Source organism: Thalassophryne amazonica, chromosome 22 (genome assembly GCF_902500255.1).
Source record: "Thalassophryne amazonica chromosome 22, fThaAma1.1, whole genome shotgun sequence".
Lineage (NCBI taxonomy): Eukaryota > Metazoa > Chordata > Actinopteri > Batrachoidiformes > Batrachoididae > Thalassophryne > Thalassophryne amazonica.
In genome coordinates, this window is record NC_047124.1 from 8653624 (window position 1) to 8676013 (window position 22390).

The 22390-nt window shown below is 41.6% G+C and overlaps 1 protein-coding gene across 1 annotated transcript; it reads left to right on the plus strand.

The window, feature by feature from the left end:
* Window positions 1-323: 323 nt before the first annotated feature.
* Window positions 324-22020, plus strand: gnai1 (guanine nucleotide binding protein (G protein), alpha inhibiting activity polypeptide 1). The gene is made up of 9 exons (XM_034162930.1): window positions 324-533; window positions 14503-14545; window positions 16588-16729; window positions 16854-17011; window positions 18971-19099; window positions 19346-19475; window positions 19565-19718; window positions 20309-20537; window positions 20876-22020. The coding sequence occupies exons 1-8, from the start codon at window positions 416-418 to the stop codon at window positions 20497-20499; spliced, it is 1065 nt and encodes a 354-aa protein (XP_034018821.1). The 5' UTR covers window positions 324-415; the 3' UTR covers window positions 20500-20537; window positions 20876-22020.
* Window positions 22021-22390: the final 370 nt, after the last annotated feature.

Here is a 22390-nt window from a genome sequence, read left to right on the forward strand (position 1 = left end):
CTCGGGAGCTTTTATTTTGAAGAAGACTCAACCGATCACAGCGTTGTTTCTTTCTGGAAACAGACGGCGCTCCCTCCTCCTCCTCCTCCTCCTGTCGCAGCTGCACATCCAAAACTGCAACGAATGGAGACGAACCGGGAGCGGCGCCACCGAGGAGCTGCTTCAGGATCAAATTAGCCTCATTTCGGACGTAATTGGGGACTATTTAATCTAGGAGGGGAAACGCGGCTGTTTGCTGTAGAGTCGGTCCGCTTCCTTTATTTATTTTTTTTTTTTTTTTTTTTTTTCAGTTCGAGCTTTTTTTTTTTTTTTTTAAGGGCGTGTGTGTGTGTGTGTGTGTTGGTGTTTTCGGGGTGTGTATGTGTGCGGTGTTTGAGCTCTTTGTCCACCTGTGGGTCTGAAGGACGCGGTCGGGATGGGGTGCACGCTGAGCACGGAGGACAAGGCGGCGGTGGAACGCAGCAAAATGATCGACAGGAACCTGCGGGACGACGGCGAGAAGGCGGCCCGGGAGGTCAAACTGCTGCTGCTCGGTGAGCCACGAACACGCCCTGAAAACCGCCGCAGCTTCGGCTGAACTTTAAAATCAGCCTCAGCTACTTTAAATTCCGCCCGCCGCACTTCCTCTCCGGTGCTTTTAGCTAAACTTGCAAGAGTGTACGTTTTTTTTTTTTGTTTTTTTTTTTTTTTTTTTTTTGTGGTTGCGGGGGTTGATGTTCACGTAAATATTTAAAAAAAAAAAAATTTTATACGTTTGAAACAGTTGATTTCTGGGTTTCATTAAGTGTTTATTTGAAAATACCGTCATTCCAGGGGCGGAGCCAGCCTGTTATTTCTTTTTTTTTTTTTTTTTTTTAAGGGCGTGCCCGATGGTGCGTTTGGTGACAGCTCGGACTTTCCTTTTCACAATTTAATGTTGTACGGCCTTTTAAATTTCACTAAGCTGACAAAAACGTAGTTTCTACTGAAATCCAAGCAGTGTTGGACATGTTATTTTAATAAAGGGAATATATTATCGGGGGGGGATTCCATAAGGAATATTTATTTTCCTTCTTGTGCTATCTGCAGGAATTAGTTCATGTTTGTACCCATAGCCTTTCAGGGGCCAATGATCTTTTGCGCATTATGCAAACCGGCATTAAATGAGTTCCCCAAAGTCATTCAAACTTAGCATTTTTTATTTATTAATCATTGAATCCCATGACAGTCGCGCCCAGAAAAGTCCTTATCTCCAGATAATTGTGAGGAATCAATAAATCTGTGTAAACCCATGTTGCAGTGGGGGACACCCCCCGCACAAAGGAGTTTTTGAAATGACCGGAAAGTACCTTTGACCTCAGGTGATGCACAGACGTCTGTGTGATGTCTGGTAAATCAGAGGTGTTACCTGGTAACATTTTTAAATTTAAAAATGTTTATTCCTACCCAGCTTTTACAAAATATAAAAGAAACATGTTAGATTTACACCGAAATAAGATATTTTGTAGCCTTTTCTGCCATCTTTTATTTATTTTTTATTTTTTCAAGCCAACAACCACATGACATCGCTGTACCTTTTTGTACTCTGATTGGCCGTCACAGTGTGCTTCCCAGCATCCCTCTCTCAGTTCACAGGACGCCCTCACGTGATCTATGATGTTGCTATCATAGACCGTATGGATCATGATTTTTAATAGTTCAAGGCCTTCTGTTGTTTTTAAATTTTCCCCTTCGGGGGATTTTTTTTTTTTTTTTCTTGACAGTGCAAACGTTGATCAAATTGATCTGATATCTTATTCTGTAGTAGCGTTTATAGTTAAAGGAGCTGCATATCTTGACACATTATTTTTGTAGCGTGTGCTGATCAGATGTGGGTTTAACTACAGGTTTATATTCCTGTTTGGCACGGTGGTGGTCTTCATGAAATCCATCAAGTGTCCTTAAATCAACCACTTTTGCTCTGAGTTAATTCCACCAGTTTATTATTCTTACTGACAATAACAGGCAGGGGAATTCTCCTGATTTTTCCTGAAATTTGTATTTTTTTTTTTTAAGACAATCTGGATGAAGTGTTTGCTCGGGTGCCAAAATAAATGGGTCTAATTTTGCTGAAAACACCTGGAGCTCCTACATTGAGCTCCAGATCCCCAGCTGACTTTCAGGAGAAGTTTTGCCTGATACCTGTCCTGGTTATGGTTTTTACTGGCTTATATTTGTGCCGCCTTATATTTTTAGTCTCAGCTGTGAATTCTTCAAGTAGGTCGGTATCCAGTTGTTTCTTGCCTTGAGTGTGTGTATAAAGGTCTTGTTTCTTCTTTAATCCTTGGGAGCGTTTCTCAATCACGATTTATATATTTTACATCATTCGCCCAAATAATTTTGATTGATCATGAATTTAAATTAGTTTTACACCAATTAATCAGGCCGGTTAAGTTAGTTTTGAGATAATTGGCATTGGCAAATATTTGTGTTTTCTGCACTGAAATCCAGATCATCAGCCCATATCAACCATCTTATTAATGTCCAAATTACAATTTTAAATATTGTTGATAAATTGGTTAAAATTGTGGAATTTTTATGCCACAGATCACTCCAAAAAAAAACAATTTTGCATTGTTTATGTAATATCCCATAGACCTGCCTGCTGTCACATCTTTAGATTTACTTTAAATTAACTGAAAATGTTGGCTTGACTTGAGGTGGATGGTTAGCTCTGTTTGGTCTATTCTTGCTAGCACATCATTGCACTTCCTGTCATGAGTAGTTTACCTAAATGTAGGTCAAATTATTAACCGTGAAAACAGCTAAGGAGTAATGGTCCACACTAAACTGGATTTGTCGCCGCATTGACCGCACTATGGGGCCAGCATTGGTCTTGGGTTGCAGTCACCAAATGCATGTCCAGTTTGTCATATTCACGTGGAGGCTAATGTGTTGCGTCGTTGCTCCGCGTATCAGCTGTGGGATCATAACGACACATCTCCACACCAGATGTACTTTCAAGGTTGACAGTCAAATACAACAAACTATATTGGTAACACACCAGCTACTTCTTGTTGGGTTCATTGCACCTTTGATCTTGGATTCAAGGCGTTTTGCCTCCATCTGTTATCTATTATGCAGACATACGTTACGGTAGCGTCACAGATTTTCCAGCTGTAACACTTCTTTGCATTTCATATTTGCATATGCAGCTGGATGAAGTTACAGCTCTGATGGCCTCCTACAGTGCTGATAGTTCTGAGAACTCCGTTCTGACACTCGGTGAGGCCACCGTACCAACGTTTGAGTCATGGCATTCCTGACCGGGGGGGCGCGTTGCCACACGTGCACGTACAGAATAATGATTAGATTTTGCTTGAAGTCCAGACTCGGCTTTTATTTTTATTTTTTTGTCCGCAGTGTTTCTGGTTTTGCTTGCATAATGGTTCAAACACCACATCGGCTGTGTGGTTACCATAAACCCCCGGACAGGACGAGAACAGATTGGTCTTTCTTTCAGGGATTTGGCAGAAGGAATTTGGGTTTCAAGTCCAGTTATTGAAATCAACTCATGTAGCTGCAGAGTAGAATCAGACTGGAAGTAAAGTGTGACTGTGGCTCAGTCTGCAACTTAAATCAAGAAGATTGACAGTCATCCAGATATATAGATCTAAAGTTACTACATACTTTTATTAATAATTTAAAAAAACAGCAAGATGATCCATTAACAATGAAACTAAATGAGTCGCCTCAGTAACGCTGTCAGTAGATGTGGTTTGGGTGTTCGGAGCTCCAGAAAATAGTTTCAAAAACTTTGAGACTTTACGTAGTTTGAATAATTTAAGAAAGAATTTGCCAATTTAGTCCTCCCACTCTACCACCTTTCTTCTTCTTGCATGATTTCTTCTTGTTTGTCTTCACTGGTTCCTACGTCCACACATCCTCCATCATAAATTGAGGTTCTGGATCCACAAATTCACCTGTGGTCTCGAGGAAACCTCGATGGAGCTGTAGAGTCTGTCTCTTAGCTTTCCCGATCTTTGTAATTTGTAATTTGACCAAAATGTAATTTGGTCAGATCAAGGTTGCTGCCCAGTTTTAAACTAAACTGAAAGTGCATTTACTGTTGTGAAGATATATCCTGGTTATAACTGTAGTTGTAGCATTTTGAACCATTTGAAGACCTCTGATGCTTGTGTGTAGCAGGTCAGAATATATGATGTTAGATATCAAGGAACAAATCAATGGATCTAAATATTTCAGCTATTCTTCGAATAGCTGAGGGCTTAATAAAGAACCCTGCGGTACCCCATAATTTACCGGCGCAACTTTTGATGTAATGTTATACAAGACACATCGACATTGGTGCGGTAGATGTATCAACCATGAGAGAACCTGGCTAGTAATACCCAAATAATTTTTAAGCCTATCCAACACTATATGAAGCTCAACTTTTTCAAACGCTACACTGAGAGCTGGCAGTAGCAACACTATAGTGGTATCCAAGTTCATCTCCAGCAGATTATGCAACACTTTAGTAAGTGCTGTCTGTGTGGAGTGATAAGTTCTAAATACTGATTACAGTGTCTCAAAAAGATCACTGTCAGCAAGATAACCTACAACCTACTGTGAATGTATGTTTTTAAAGAACCTGCAAGCAAAAAGATAGATTTGTTACTGCCCTATAATTAGCCAGCAGACCCGGAAGACTTAGATTTAGGTTTTTCAGAATAGGTGTAATCACTGCAGATTTAAAGCACGCAGGAACAGAATAGACTGCAACTGTATTAGTTGTGATTTTCAAAAGACATATTTTTATTTAATGTTACTGTAGATTCATAGTCCGTTAAGTACATACTCCTGCTCATGATAATACCGTTCTGGCCAGAATTTGGTTGAAGCATAACACCAGAACCAAACCCAAATGAACAGTCCCATTCCTGATCAGTGCTGGTCAAACATGTTTGGAACATAACACTGGTTATTCATTTGCTTTTATTGTCTGAATTAAGTAAATGGAGGGTGTTTTCATTCTGTTTGTCTGGCATTGACATCACATCTGTTTCTGCATCTTTGCAAACCATTTGTGTTTGTTAAATCCTTCCAACAGCAGCCTGTTTCCTGTTGTCCAAACCCATTTAATGCCATGACAATAGGACTGAGCCTCATTGGCGCCCAGGCCCAACTAAATGAGACTAAAAACTTTATCGTCTGGCATTTTAACATCTTTTAAAGGTTAATTTGTAGGGATTTTTTTAAAAATAATTAAATTCTTAACATTTTCAAGCTCAGGATATTGAGCTAAAAGAAAGAACTGATTAAAGAACTGATTGTCATAAACAAGCAAGGAAAAAAGCTATGGTTTGCTTTGCACCACTTCACATCATTTTGATGATTGAAATGCTAAAAGGCTAAGTCATCTTAGAAAATATGATTCATACAATAAATAATAGATAGAAAATTGCAATTACATTTTTTTAAGTAATTTCTAAAGAAAGAATGCCAGATATTTGAGAGTTGCACCTTTTCATATGGGTTTTCCTGTCTTTCTCTGGTATGGTGGAGCCATGTAAATTGAGTATCTCATATAGTTTTGGACTGCTGGTTGGACAAAACAAAGCAAACCAAAAAAAAAGTTTTCTTTTTTGAATTAATGGCTTCCTCCATGGTTGCCAAACTCTAACCTAAAATGTCTTTTAAAATACTCCTTTATCAGTTCCTTTATGATCTTGAGGTTCTGTTAAACCTTTGTTCCAAAACTGCACTCTGGAGCATTTTTATTTTATTGTATTGTATTTTTCTGATTCTACAGGGTTACTCTCTCCAGTATAGCCAGAGGTGTCCAAATAATTCCAAATTATACCAGTGAGTCATTCAAAAGCTTTTAAAATGAATAATCCATTTCTTGACTTTTGTGGAATCTTGTACGCTGAGAACTTCTAACTGTTGCTTTAAAATAACTTTATAAAATAGACCTTCTGCATTGTTCAGTTTTAGCTCAAGTGTATTTAAACGTATGGCCTCAGCGATACATGCGGTCATGATATAATTTCTTGCATTTTGTAAATTTGAGTTTGTGTGTGTGTGTGCGTGTGTCTGTAAAAATGGTCAAATGTCCAAATACTTATGGACCTGACTGCATGTTAGAATGTCAGCAGAAGCTGTAGGTGAAAAATCTTTCCACTGAGCGTTGGCTTTAGGAAATGTTGACATGCAAACACGTTTGTCACTGGGACTTGGTCTAAACACTGGAACAAGCAAAGACCAAACAGGTAGTGCAGAAAAATCCCAAATCCTGATGTCTTAGCTGAAATTCAGTCACACTTTATCTTCCAAAATGACATTGTTTTTGCATTTCCTCAGTCTTTGTGTGGCTACAACTTAGGGGGTTTTTTTTGTTTGTTTTTTTTCCACGTCTTCTTAAGGACGTTAGACCGCATTCCTCAGGTGTCGTTTCTGGCTTGCTGACTGGTCGGGCGTGTTGGGTCACGTTTGTGTTCTGCACTTCTAACCTGGAGTATGACATCAGCTGCCATTCTGCCTTCAGCTGTTCTCGTTTTGGCTGCAGTTGCACGGCCTGTTTGTTGACCTCAGTTTTGCTACTGATCTCTCGACAGTCGTGTGCCGCGACGTGCGCACCCCGTGCACGACGCAGAGTTGTGTTTGGACCGTTCGTCAGCGTGGGTAGCCAGGTAACGGGCCGAGCCTGTTCAGGTTACCACCTGCAGTGGCACGTAGCAGGTGAAAGCAGGAGACCGGGTCTGTAAGATGAGAACGCCGCTCATAACTGGAGCATTAAAAATGAACAAGCTCGGCCGCGGTAAAGTGGCGCTAGTGGAGGGGGTCCGAGTTGTTTACTTTGCAAATAGTTTGTAAAATCCTTTGTAAAGTTGTTGTTGCAATTCTGCAGTGTGATTTTCTGATGTTGTTGTGGAATAAAGTGTATTAGGTCGTAGAGGTGACCCCGATCAAATGCTGGTGTGTAAATATTAGTCTGCAAACGGTGGAATGGCTGCTCCACTGAGGTCATAAATGCTAAATACTCTAAACACTCAAGTTTCAACCGTGACACAAAGTGAATTTTACGTGAGTAACTGAATATTTGCCAGCTTGCGTGTGCACAGTCACGTCCAAAGAGACTGGTAGGATTAATTACTGATGAGAGAGAACATGATCTGCTTGAAGAAAATTAAATTTTTATTTTCTCTTGCTTTATTGTAGAGCCCAACCATTATATTGGTCGGACGAGCCTTTCATGAACATATTGATATCGCCATTATTTTTGCAGGTATGCAAAAATATTTTACAAAATAACGCAGAAAAACACTGGCTGTTGTAAATGGTGTTATGTAATGTGTCCAGTGGAGGGTGCGCCGGCAGCATTATTTAAAGGCTGGCCAGCATTGCTGGGACCCTCGTCATCCCTTGGTAAAGTTGGCTGCAAGAGACAGAGGCAAAGCGACCAGCTGCCTTTTTTTTTTTTTTTTTTTTCTTCAATTAGAGTGGGCATTTTATAGTAACAAGAGGGAATCATTTGTAATTCCAGCAGCTAGACGAGGCCAAAATAGATGTTAAGTCTGTTTTATGCAAATGCTGAACAATAAGACACGGTGGCTGCCGATGGAATTGACGTGTAATGTGCGCTATGTGATTGTTGGTTGTATTTCTAGTTATTTAAAGTTCATGTTTAAATAGTAAAAACATCAAATGTAATAGGAATTATATTTTTGTCATAAGGGTTTAATAATAACATATTATTGCCCATTTATTTTATTTATTTTAATTTACTCGATAATAACTGGTGACCCCCCCCCCATAAATCCGAAGTGGTCGGCCTGTACTAAACTGGAACTGTTAACTTCAGTATTTAAGCTGGTTATTTATGTAAAAAAAAAATTTTTTCCCACTTGAGGTGGTTTTTCTTCTGCTTCCTGCATTTGTGTCCTTACTAAAAGTGTTGCCTCGCAAGTACACACAAACTGTTTGGGAACTTCTGCCGCAGCAATCTGACACATTTCTGTGGTATTTAAAATGAACGGAACGTGGCACGTCATTTAAAAAAAAAAAGTATGAAGGCCAGTAATTCCAGCCAGACACGTCACTGCATCCATGTGCTGTGGTACAGAAACCACTTTGGGTCCTGGATAGCAACCACTCGGGCAGACAGCCAGTCCATCCCCACCTCTTCCATGTATGTACATCCTGTGTGTGGCTTTATTCTCCATCCAGGGAGTGTCGGTGATCTCTGAGTCTACAGATGATCCTTTTTTTTGAGTTGGTGGTGGTTTGACACTTCACTGCCCTAAAACACAGAAAAACAAACTTGTGTTCCTGCAATCCTAGAGTAGCTGCTTGCCTTCCGTTGGAAGGTAGCACACGATATGAAGGTTAAAGTTGCCTGGAGACTCATCTCTGGAAAAGACAAAACTACCAGGAGAGCGCCAAGAGTCTTTGGAGGGCGGCAACTGGTGCGGCGCTGAGGAATCTTTCACGGCACGGCAGCACCCAGGTCCAAACCTGAGGCGGCTCGTTGGCACCTTCAAGGAGAGAGAACTGGGTTTAATTGAGTCATCATGTAATGTTGACATCATAAGTGCAATTCTTCTGTAATTTTCAGAAACTCTCAACATTGTTAAAAGCAAATAATCTATTAAGAAACTGTGCATTACATTATTTGCTTGACCGGAATATATTATGATCCCCTTCTATAGTTGCAGCGATGTTGTTTTTCATTCCTCTTGCCTTTAATCTTTCCTGTTTTGTGTTTTGTTTTTTTGTTTGTTTTGTTTTTGTTATGTAACCAGCATTGCCAAGCATGTTGTGGTGCAGTGTGATGGTGTTACCCCTCTCAAAAGCGAGAGACGTGTATTGCGGGTGATGGAAGAAGTTGCACTGTGTGAATTCCTCAAGCTCTCTTGGCACAGCTCAAGCCTGTGCAGGAAACAGTCTTTTACCCATCGATTGGCCAACAGATCGATCCGCTTGATTTAGCGTGGTGATTTCCCCTGCTGGGCAGCGGCGCGCACGGCGGCTCCTGGAATCTGCCGTGAGTGACTCATGTATATCCCCACAGAGGGAGACGGAGAAGAGGAATCGTGAGTGAGAGGGGGAATAAATCTGAAAGGGAGAAGAGGAGTGATGTATACGCCCGAGGACTCAACGAAGGAACGGTGTGGCTGGATGCTATGAGCTCATGCCGCTAATGGGGCGTCACTAATGTGGTAACTCATTGTGCAGCCCAACTCCAGAAACCATCCGTGTTTGTACAGTGTGCTTAAACATGGACTCAGGTGAACCAGCATCCTGGCTTCATGATGTCGTATCATCTCGTAAAACTCCCGATTTATACCCAAATGCTGTCAACGATCATGTGACCTCGGGATTTCCTACTTCTTTTTTCTGAGGAATCCTGTCAGAACCTTTTCAAATAACTTGAGATAATTTGACGCGTCTCCCGTAGACGCAGCGTTAGCGGTGGCTCCACAGCAGCATCAGAAGCTGTTAGCCACGTCAGCTACACAGGGCTTTGCTGTCGCTAACCTGCACCCACATTTCAAAAGGTCAAATTCTTCAACCTTTTTTCATGTTTGTTAGCTGCGTCAGCTACTCAGGGTTTTGCTATCGCTAACCTGCACCCACATTTCAAAAGATCAAATTCTTCAACCTTTTTTCATGTTTCTGTGTCTTTACACTACAAAAGAGTGACATTTGTAGCTGAATTTGATGTGATACACGACTAGATGGTTTATAAATTCTTTAAACCATATGAAAATTTGACTTTTTTTTCCTTCAATTTATTCACACAAGATATGCACTAAAATAATTCAGGCTTTTTAATAATTAAGTCCAATAATATTTCATTCAGAACATAAAAGTGTAAATAAACATTTTGTTTGCACCCAGTCCAATCTTATCCAACTGACTGGAGCCACCCCACCATCCTCAGAAAACTCTGGCTACACCCCTGCTTGAAAACACAAATCTGTGCTTTGCTTTTTCATATTTAAAAAAAAAAAAAAAAAATGCTGCTGAGTAACATTTGTTTAATCTCAAACTTAAAGCTGCTCTACCTCAAAAACTATTTTAGTCATAGTTTTTCATGCTTCTATCCAAATTCTGCCGTTATAAAACGCTACTCGTGCTGGTTTCTTTTACAGATCGGCGGGGGGGAGTTCCAAGAGGAATGACATTTGCTGTTGGCTGATACAAACAGTTCTGTTCTTTGTGGGGAGAAACAAAAGAAAGCCCCCTGCATTTGTACTGCAAGGGTTAGCTTGGATCATCCAGAAATAGTTTGAAACGCAAGAAACAAAAACCAGCTGTGCCAGTGGTTTGGAGGCTGCAGCGGTTTTGGCGTGGGCGTATCAGCCGTGGGCGTGTAACATGACTCTGCATGACCGTCAGACCGTTGCTTCTGTGCGTCCCGTTAACGTGCCTGCATGTTAAATTGAGTGCTCTTTGAGATTTACACCTTCCAGATTACACAATCCACACCTGGATGATAAAAAACAGAGTACCTTACGTCTTTGATTACAATGACATCTCTGGATTTACGCAACTTCACCCATTTTTTAGCCACGTTTTAGGTAGCAGGAGTGAACAAGGGTTTCCTTTAAAGGGTTCTGTGCAAAACCCGGCAGTTGCAGAAAACCTCGTTGCTCTCTGTTTTGCACAGTTACAGCATGTTTCCATTATGATTCATCAAACGGCAGCACCTTTTATGCGTTTGTCATGCTACAGTGGAAGTATCATTGTCCGGGTGTGGGCCTTATCTTTGTCACTGGCACACAGTTAGTTTGCATTTTGAAAAATGTTCTCAAAATTAACAAGCAAAGTGTTTTATGACGCATCTTGCGTTTTGCTATGGCTTAAAGGAATGGTTCTGTCGGGTGGAAGAAATTGATGAAGTGGAACGTTTTTGTAATTTAGTGTACAACAAAATATACTGCATGGAGTGCTGTCTGTCATAGCTGGATTTTGTAGCAAAAGATGGTGAAAAAGTAGATAATACTGAGGCCTGCAGCATTTTTTTATGTATTTCAATCATGCTTTTCATATTTTTCAATAATAAATATGGCGGCAGCAACTGTTAAGACATTCAGGAAAATGTCTGTCGGTGTTCATATAGTACACAATCGCTGGTGTGTTGCCACATTTGTCATTACAAATTGTCTGGACCTCCAGAACTCTTGGTGGCGCTATGCTGAGTTTAATCTGCATCCCCCCCACCACTGGGGCATGTGTGTAACAGCTGTTGAAGTTGGAAAAACTCCTGACATCATGTGATCGAGTTCTCAGTTTTGCACCTCGTCACCACCCTGCAACCATTAATTATCTCAAAAAGGTCATTGCAATACAGGTCAAAGTGACCCAAATTGAAAATTTTGCTGTGACTTGGTTCAGCAAGTCAGAAATCCAAAGTTCCCAGTTTACATCAAATGCAACAGTATACTGTGAATGATTTGGAAATTTTTCTGTTTTCCCCTTAGTATTCAGCTGGATAGTGTGCGTGTGTTTCAAATACAAATGGGGAACTGAGTTTATCTTATGTTCAGGGTCTCCATTAGGTGATGTCCAAGCAGCTTGAGCAGGCACTTGTTTCCCAGTTCAAGGCCACCCCTACCCACTCTCCATGTAATGTGGCATTGCTTCAGGAAGGGCATCTACCTTCAAACCTGTGCCAAAATTGATATGCAGATACATATCTAATCTGCTGTGGTGACCCTGAGCAAAAAAAGAGAAGTCAGTAGTAGGTGGTATGAAATAAATGACTGAAGTGGTTTGCCCCAGCTTACATCTTTGCATAACTGAGAGAGAGAGTGATCATCCTGAAAGCAGAATGCCTCCAAAGTCTGTTATCTTAACCAGAAACTGAGATGATATCATGGAGTCTTTAAAATCAGGGTGCGTAATGCAGCAGCATAAAACAACTCTCAAGCAACCAAGAAATGCAATCTGAAAGTGTAATGTTAGAAGATGGCTACTGGAGAAACATGGTCTTATAAAAGTCAGAAAAGTTTACTCTGATCCTGTTGAGTGTGTTGATCCATGGTTGAAAAAAAAAAAAATTGGTCTTTAGAAAGTGTTTTTCAAAAAAAAAACTTGATCAAGGGTAATCTTATTATTCAGGATTGTTTATTTGGAACAATCCAGTAATTCTGCAGATGACGAGAAGTTTCAGGGTAGAAAATCATTGGATTTCATCAAATCAGCCTGAGGGGGAGAAAAAGTACTTTTGCCTAAAAGCAGATTTTGTGTACAAAATCTTTGAACAAATTCAGCTTGATCCTGCTGACAAATCAGGCTGAAAGTTTCTCGGGAGAGTACTTGAGATTGCAGCATCCCTGAAGTCGAGCTCACTGAGATGAAAAGTGAGAGCCGAAGATGCAACTGGCAACACACGAAAAGCCACGCTGTGCACGCCATCTGTCTGCGTGGTCCGCTGGGATTCATGCCACGGTGTGTTCGAGCTTAAAGTCCGGGGAGCTGAACTGTAATGTCGCTGTTCTCCTGCACGCTCCAGCACCCGAGTGCTGACACGTAATTAAAACAGCGTGTCCTCGGGTGAATTTCATCTAATTATGCTGAAGGTGAGGCATGCAGTTATTACTCAGGGATCATGCGTCAGACTCTAGAGGCCGTGCGTGCACGCTGCAATCCGATGCACGTTATAAATTCCTAAAATCGTTTTGTGGAATGTAGTTTGCAGCAGGATGAAGAAGGGAAACAAAAGCATCTTTTTCTTCTGCAGCATTAAAGGAAGTGGAACTAGGAGATTAGACTTATGATTTATTATGCAAGCGTTCGCCGCGTTATCTCCGCCAACAAACGTCACAAGGTAACTGATAGATTGATTTCATGATATGATTCCACAAACTTCCCCTTTTTCAGTTGCTGCAGTCGAGAGGAGAAGCCGGTCGTGTTTAGCCGTCGCGATCCTGTGGTTTTCCTAAACAGTGCCGCGTTGACTGCTTTGATAAAAGGACTTGTTGGAGCGAACAGACAGGCTGCAGATGCATAATGCATAATAACGAACACGCGTCTCGCACGCGCGCTCTCAGCCTCCTCAGGTGACTGTGGCCTCACGCTCGAGATGTCCTGGGTAGAGCCAGTTGCCATGGCGCTGTGACGTTTGAGAGTGAGTGCTATCTCCAAAGCAAAAAAAAAAAGTGTCCCTTTATGCTGACGTTACCCCCCCACCCCCGTTCTTTTCACGGCGGCATCTCGTCAAGCAGAAACGCTGCTGAGCGTGTCGCCATCCTGAAATGACACTGTTTCTCTGCACAACACAACAGTTACAAAACACTCAACTTGGGTTAAAAACTATTCATGAATAGAATTTTATCCAGTGAAGCCTAAACATGCATAAAAATGAGCACAGTTACAAAGTAAATCTGTGGCATTCAGGGTATAATTAGGCATATTTGGCTACTTTTGGTTTTATCGTCATAATTTAAGGTAAATTATGAAGGTGTCATTTTGTTCAGCACAACCTCACCTGTGACTTTATAGCTTTTCTTTCATTCTGACATATTAACACAGTGAATCTAAATTCACACAAATATAAAATTCGAAACAGGCTTTTATTTTTTTTGCTGTGAAAACCACAAACATGTTGTAACAAACCATATTTATAATTTAGAATGCAAATATAAATGCTAAATTTCAAAAACGTATGTACAAATGTAGCAGACAACAAAGTTATACATAACTATTTACATTAAAATGCAGGAAATGCTTCAGGTATTTTTTTTTTCCAACTATTTACATGCAATAAGATGCCACAAATGATATTTGAGCCACTCAGAAAAACAATTCCTTCTCTGACTTGTGTTGAACATGTAATATTGGACTTTGGAATGACCTGATACTTTATTCTTGCTGCTGTCCACCTGGAGGCAGCGTTTGTCTTTGCCTTCCCCCCAGCAAAAAGCCCACGTGGGGTCATTGATCAATCCATGTGGAAATCAGTGGTTTTGGTGGCACCCAAAATGTGGAATGCACTGCCTTTGGACCTAGGCTCTGTGGCCTCTTCTGAAATGTTTAAAGCTCAAGACCCATTTGTATAGGCTGGCTTTGATCTCATTTTACTTTTCTGCTGTTCTTAATTTCTGTGTTCTTATGTGAAGCACTGTGATTTTTATCTTGAAAGGTGGTGTATAAGTAAACTTTATTTACTAAGTATCGTGAGAACCCCCCACACTGAATCATAAGGAGCTGCTGTTTAACATGCAGCATGTGGATTGCGCTCCACGAGTGCCTCTTCTAGTCTGACTTGTAACACTGAGAGCAGCACCGGCCCTTTTAATGTTAAATATGGACATGAAACTGCACCCTAACCCACTTACCCACACAAACGCACATAATCACATCTCGCTTCTCTTTTGTTTGCCGTGGTCAAGGACAAATTTAATTTTCACGCTCCCTGCTTGTGACGTTATTTATTATTGGCCACATGACATCATTTCCCGAGTGCTGCTACTTAAGGGCATTAAAGGGGAAATATTTAGACGTGCTAATGCGCTCTTTTGTCTTTCACAGGTGCTGGCGAATCAGGAAAAAGCACAATCGTCAAACAGATGAAGTGAGTTAATTTCAGCTGCATGAATGCCTCTGTCTCTGTGTACAGAACTGGAATGTTGGCATTGTTTTGAGGTTTTTGTTTTGTTTTTTTTGTTTTTTTCTTTTCCTCCTGCCTGTGTCAGCACTGACGGCTCTCATCATTTAATTGTTGTGGCGTTGCCATATTGCACTGCCACGTTGGTACAGTCACCCAAATAGAACATACTCTGCCTTTCACATTATGTGGCACTTCTGGAAGACTGAAGAAGAAAAATAAAGCGGAATTAACGGTTATTCCCTTATACAGTGTAACAGGTGGGACGAAGTCACCATCAAGTCACTCTCAAGCAGTGTTGTATAGTAACGAAGTAAAAATACTTCACTACTGTACTTAAGTACGTTTTGGGAGACTTTGTACTTGAGTTTTTTTTAATTCAGCTTACTTTTACTTCACTACATTTCCGTCCTTAATTGCATACTTCTACTCCGATACATTTTCTATGCGCCATGCTGTTACTCGTTACAAAAAAAAAACCACACACACACGAAAAAAGTCGTGTTTTCACCCAGAGACACCACTGATTATTAGTGACTGCAACAAAGTCAGGCCGATTTGTCATGAAGCATGTCCGATAGGCTTTTTTGCAGTTGCACACTTGGGATGTTTGTCAGGAAAATGATAACTTCTCTACATCTGTAATCAACTTTTCTGCAGCGCGGCTTTGCTTTGAACCCTGAACCAATCGAAGCAGTGATTCGATCTACGATTCGTGGATTTTATTTCGCTTTATCCTAATTTTTTTCCCGCTAAAACCCTGAAGAGCATATGTCTGAGTAATATTTAATATTTTTATGTTAAACCGACCTGTTATGGTCTTCTGAAACAGTTGATAGACGTATTTTATAACTTAAAAACTGGACCGATGCTAACGCGTTAGCATTTCTATGGCGTTTTCAATGTTAAAGTTAGCATTAAGCTGTTCGCATCAGCATGTTTGTGTTGATTTGAGTTCGTTGTCATAAGAGTCAAATTGTAATTTTTTAAATTTTTTATTCATATATTATAGCAACAACAATAATAGTCTACATAATAGACAATAATAGTTAATAGACTAGTAATGATACAGTACAATTTTAGAGAAAGACAAAAAGAACCTAATGAAACAAAACACAACAGAAAAGATAAAACCATGTAACAATGAAAATAAATAAATACATATAGAAATAAATAACTGTTTCCTGTGAACACCTAGTGAGGAGCCTACTCTCGTTTAGGTTTTGAAACCTTGTTTCTGAAGTGTTTTTGTGTGATGTGCACAATTTTCAGTATTTTGATTAATACTACCAGTAATTTACAAGCCTAGATAAACTTTTATAAAAAAAAATCAGTCCATTTTTGATTATTAACATTTACTTGTACTTTTACTTTCAATACTTGACTACATTTAGTTGTACATTACTTGTCATACTTCTTCTTCTTCTTTGTCTTTCGGCTGTTCCCGTTAGGGGTCACCACACTAGTTACTTTAAGACTTTTACTTGAGTAGCATTTCAGTCGGTTACTTGAACTTCTACCAAAGTCATTTTTTTAATCGGTATCTGTACTTTTACTTAAGTGTGATTTTCCGGTACTTCATACAACACGGCTCTCAAGTAATAATGACCACCAGTTGTTTGCAAGCTGACTTGAGACTTGACTTGGGACTTACAGATTGATGACTTGACAGTGACTTCGTCCCGCCTCTGCAGTCTAATGGTCGCTAACGCACGCTAACAAGTTGAGAACCTGTTAGATAATGTGTTATTTGTTTGGAAGTTTCTGAGAAATATAAAGCTGCGTTCACACCGGGCGCGACGCGAGCGACTGCAGCCACAGGTTGCCATGTAATCCCTATGTAAGGACGCGTTTTGGCGCCAAACCGCGCAGCGTGACGCGATGGACGCGAGTAAACCAACCAAGAGTAACCGTCGAATGCTAAATGCTACACAGTGTAGCTCTAAAGAGATGAATGTCTGGCTTTCATGTGGTGGGAAATTATTTGACCAGTTTTTGTTCTTGTGCAGGATCATCCACGAGGCCGGCTACTCAGAAGAGGAGTGTAAGCAGTACAAAGCCGTGGTGTACAGCAACACCATCCAGTCCATCATCGCCATCATCAGAGCCATGGGCCGCCTCAAGATAGACTTTGGCGACGTTCAAAGAGCAGTGAGCGGCTGAATCATCTTTGCATGAAAACTTGCCGATGTCTACTCGTGATCTGGTAACGGTGGGTTTTGATCGTTAACCATTCTGACTTTGGTGGTTTCCACCCCTCTGACGCCTTCCCCAGGACGACGCACGGCAGCTGTTTGCGCTGGCGGGCTCGGCGGAGGAAGGCTTCATGACGGCGGAGCTGGCCGGAGTCATTAAGCGGCTGTGGAGGGATGGCGGCGTGCAGGCCTGCTTTAGCCGCTCGCGCGAATATCAGCTCAACGACTCGGCGGCATAGTGAGTCACTCTCTCACAAACACCGCGGTAACAGCGGCACGGCGAGGACAGCCAAATGTGTGTGTCAGCTTTTAACGACTGCCTTAATGAGAAGCCACACAGACGTTTCCCATCATGCATCTGTCTGGACTTTGAGTTTTAGACTGTCAATATTTGCTCTCCTCCACAGTCCGTTCTCTGCAGCTTCCCTGAAAGCTTTTTTTGTCAAAGTTGCTTAATCGGCTCCATTATTTTGTCGATTTTGCAACCGCTCTTGGCGCGGAGTCAAACGGCATCACGGCGACGCAGGTCCTGTGTTGTGTTTTCAAGAGAAAAGCTGTTTTCAGTGTTCTGCTGTTGCTCAACAGACATCAGCAGTGATGTGGTGTTATTGGCCAGTTCCTGATTGGTTATCCTAATCCTGTTGTCCACAGGCTTTTCCTGAATATGGAGCGCTGCTACTGAACAGTCCCCTCAACTCCCCCTCCCCCACCCATAATCCATTTATAGGCATACAACAGGCTGATTTCTGCTCCTGTCACATTTTTTTCACTGTTATCTCATTTTTTTGCTCCACCTGCAAGTCCTGCGCCTCTGTGGAAGCAGTTATGACATAAATCATAAAAACAAAACAAAATTGTTGAACTTGTCTGGTTGTTTTTCCATAAAAACAGAAAAATGATTGTGTGTGTATAGAAAAATATGCAATTAGGTCAGTAAGTATTTGGACACAGGCATAATTTTAGTAGTTTCTTCGCTGTATTCCAGACCCGCCTTCTTTAACTCTCACTTGAACTGCGGCAGCAGCTTACTGGTGTCTTGCCAAAAGCACTCAGCTCAGTGGATTTGTGTATTATGACGCATCCTGGGTTTATTTCAGACTTTTTAAAAATGAAACCATCCCAAGTTAATGATGCAGAGCTATTATTAACTAATTAGGGAGTTGGTGCACATCACTTGCTGTCACATGTTTTCTCAGACACTCAAAGGTAACAATAAACATCTGTAGGCAAATTGAGATTTGCATAGTTTGAAGCTGGTTTTGTTTTTTGTTGCTGTGATGACTGGGATTTAGCAGACCAGGTAGATCAGTGTGATCAGGAATTTGTCTCCTAATATGTCAACTTGGGTTCAATTTTGGGTCATGATACTGGTTTGTGTCCTTGGACAAGTGGGTACCATCCTTTACTGGGGAAGTAACTTGCATTCGACTGGCCTCCTGTCAAAGTTGTTCATTCAGACTTTATGGTTCGGAATCAAAGGACCAGCACCAACGGACCTGAGGCCCCATATAGGACGGCTTCTTACTACAATATATATCTGCAGGGAAGCTAATCAATGCAAATTACGAGCTTTATCCATAACCTAATTGATTAATCTGATGGATTTGTTGTTGCAGCCTAAAGCGCCACCATTCCAAAATGATCAATTTAGACGTCTCTAATGACGTTTTATGACTCCCGAGGTGTCTGTCTTTAAAAAAAAAAAAAAACGCAACAAAATTCTGTTGATCCATCCATCAGCTGTACCTGATTATTCCTACTTACTGCACTCGTGCATTCCTTCTCTGGATCATGTGTCCGGGCAGGTCAGTGGTTTTCACCCCTGATCCTAGAGAAGGAAAACGCAGCACGTTTTCCCATCTGATCTCACCTCGAGGGTATTCAGGCAAGGAAGAATTTGGCATCCCGCTGTGTTTGTTTGCCAAGAGCAGGAAGTGAAAACAGTCTGATCCGGGACGGGCCATCATGTGGTTTGATTAGTCGGTCAGCTCAAAGGCAGTTAATTCATCTGCGTGTTATTGGGAGAAAGAAGCTGATTTGCAAAGCGCTCGTCTCTGTGTGATCGGAAACTTTGAGTCATCGCTGGTTTTCAGGCTGAAATATGAAATCCGTGCCAGTTTGTTCGCCTCTCACGGCGAGACTTGACCTTGGTTTCGTTGGTCTCCCACTCATTTCCTCCCGTCTCTCCCTCTCTCAGCTACCTGAACGATCTGGACAGGATATCCCAGCCCGCCTACATCCCCACACAGCAGGACGTGCTGAGGACCAGAGTCAAAACCACGGGCATTGTGGAGACGCACTTCACGTTCAAGGACCTGCACTTCAAGTGAGAATTTCCTCTCTGGTTTAAAGCATTTCACACGGCGGCTCAGACGGGTTCCCTTCCTGTCACTGAGTCATCCGCCGGCGCAGCAGTTCCCTTTGTGCGCGTGCAGCTGTGAGCCGCGACCACCTGTAGCGGCGGAGACTCAGTTGAGGCGCTGTGTGTTTGAAGATCTTCTTCTTGTGTTGTGCACGCTAATGTAAAATTGCTTTTTTTTTTCTTTTTTTTTCTCGTTAACTCCTCGTGCAGAATGTTCGACGTCGGCGGTCAGCGGTCCGAGAGGAAGAAGTGGATCCACTGCTTCGAGGGCGTCACCGCCATCATCTTCTGCGTGGCACTCAGCGACTATGACCTGGTGCTCGCTGAAGACGAGGAGATGGTGAGTGGGTTGAGAGAAGTATCATAAACCGTGCAGTTTGTGTTCCCACAATGCAAAGCGCTGTAGCCCGCATCCTCTTCGTTCCTCAGAACCGAATGCACGAGAGCATGAAGCTGTTCGACAGCATCTGCAACAACAAGTGGTTCACGGACACCTCCATCATCCTGTTCCTCAACAAGAAGGATCTGTTTGAAGAGAAGATCAAGAAGAGCCCGCTGACCATCTGCTACCCAGAATACACTGGTGAGACCAGCACGCGTTTTCCAGACGCAAAGAGCGCTTTGTTTTATCGTTTACAACTGAACCTAGTAGCATTTTTTTTTTTTTAAGTTACGATCTAAATTTAAAAACTTTACTTTGACCAAAACTCTAAGAAATTTTTGTTGACCCATTCTCACGTTCACAGGTAGGCTTCCTAGAAGCTCACGGTTTGAAACATGATCCGTACCTTGGAAAATTTTAGCTGCTCTATAACTTTAGCGATCTTCCACCACAGTGTCATCTAAAGCAGGTTTCACACCACATGCGTTGCGTGTGCATGGTGGCTGAGCTGCTGAACCGCGGCAGTTCACGCGTACATGTATTTACAGTTTACACACAGACTGTTTATGCCGTTGTAGCGCTAGCTTGAGTGTTTTGTAATGAGTTATCCCCACGTTTTTGAAAGTGACTTTGCAGGGCATTGATCAGCTTCCTTTTTTTTTTTTTTTTTTTTTTTTTTGACAGCCCCTCCCTGACAGTGTAATCAGTATCTAAATGCATGCTTAACTGGACATATGAGATCGCTCACTCCTTCTCTTGACCATGCCTGCCGCTGCGTCTGTCTTTTCTAGGCTCCAACACGTATGAGGAAGCGGCCGCCTACATTCAGTGTCAGTTCGAGGATCTGAACAAGAGGAAGGACACGAAAGAGATTTACACCCACTTCACCTGCGCCACCGACACCAAGAACGTGCAGTTCGTCTTTGACGCCGTTACTGATGTCATCATCAAAAACAACCTGAAAGACTGTGGTCTCTTCTGAGCGGGACGACCAACGAGACCACGACGAGCCGTTTCCTGGCAAGAAAACCTTCCCGTCCTTCCTTGTTTTTATTGCTGGACATCATTTGGTATAACCGCGTAGCGCTTTGCAAAAAAATAAACGGGATTAATAAGTGTGAATACTTTCTTGATGGTTTTTCCACATTAGAAATAGTTGCACAAAGGTATAATTTCATTTTCAAATAATGAACCTGATGTATTTGTAAAATAACTGAATGAACACTTGCTCATTTTTGGTTTCAACAGAGTTACACAAAGATGCACAAGTTTGTAGTCTTTAAATAATTTGTTTATACAAATTACAGATGTAGGGAAGAAGAAACCTGCTCTTATGGTTTGCGTCTCCTCCTCCTCAGGTGGTGGAGTCGGCATATTGTGCATCTTTGGGGAAGACGAGAAGAACCTGGAGGATCAGTTCTGGACCAGTGCTGTACTATAACGCCACTTTTAAGAGTTATTTATGTTTTTGTCTTCGAGACATTTTCAAGTAGTGTTTTTGACATTTGTGTAGGATGTTTGTGTCATTGTAAAAGCTACATTGCAAATTTGACATAAGTTTTCCTTTTTAACTCCTTTCGTTTGTATGTTTTCGGAGGAGAAGGCGGCGGCGGCAGTGTCTCCGGAAGCGGAATCTTTGCTGCTGGTGGAAATGCTTCTTTTTCTTCCTTCCCACCAGCCGTCGGGGACGAGGCTCCGCCGTGAGCCCGGTTTGTTGGTACTCGTGCCTTGGCATGTCGCTCGTTCTGTTGCCTGCTGAATTGTTCGAAACACAAACTGTTTCCATACGTTCGCGTCATCGCTTTCGTCTGTGCACACCGCTCCACTATTAAGATGAGGAAGAGTCCCTCTGGTCTGAAAGTACATGGGTCTCCATGGTGATGGACATGTAGCCTCCACAGTCCTCCTACCCCATCACCGCCACTCCCCATGACAACGGTAGGCCCATCAGGCTGTGCCTACAGTAAGATACTGAGATGTACATTGCTAACTTAAACCTGGGGTCCTGGCTTGTAAACATTCATTCTCCATCATTTGGAAAGCGGTTACTTGCGGCGCTGAGGGGGCAGCGCGCTCAGACCCGTCAGCACATTTTACTGTATATTCTAACGTGTTACGGAGAAAAAAAATGAAGCACAGAAAAGACAGTTTTAACAACGCGGGGGGGGGGGGGGGGGGGGGTTTAGTGTTCAGACATCGTTCTTTTTTTTTTTTTTTTCTTTCTTTCTTTCTTTCTTTTAGTGACACTTTAAAGCAAAAGCACAGCTTCGGGATCTGTGAAGCTGGTGTCGAACAAGGGAGCCTGTTCTGTGGTTCCAGATCAGTACGACTTTGCCAACAAGAGTGACTTAAGAAAAAAGGAAAAAGTCCCTGATTTCTTCATATGGAGAAGAAAAAAAAAAACCTGCCACAACCTGTTGATGTACGTGTATGTTCTCCATGGATGGAGAATCTTTGTAGATTCATCTCCCTTATTTTGCTAATAAAAACCATTTACAAGCCACATAGTGACGTGTCATTGTGCATAATGAAGCAGCTTAACATTAAACTGCTAACGCTTTACAATACGTGTACATTAGCTACAGTGATAAGCATTAACTGAGGGTTAATTTAGTGTTAACTAATGTGTTGAGGAATAATATATCATGTTTGTTAGTTAATGTAGTACTAAGCATTGACGCCGGCTAATTAAGAGTTAACTGATAATTTTCATGTTTGTGTAGAATTAAGCATTAACTAAATTCAAAGTTCACTAATGTGTTCATTTATTCATGGTGTTTAGCATCTATTACTTAATATATAAATTCATAAGTTGGTATGAAAACCATGAATAAATGATTACTAAACAGTTACTTCAGAATTCACCGTTAAAT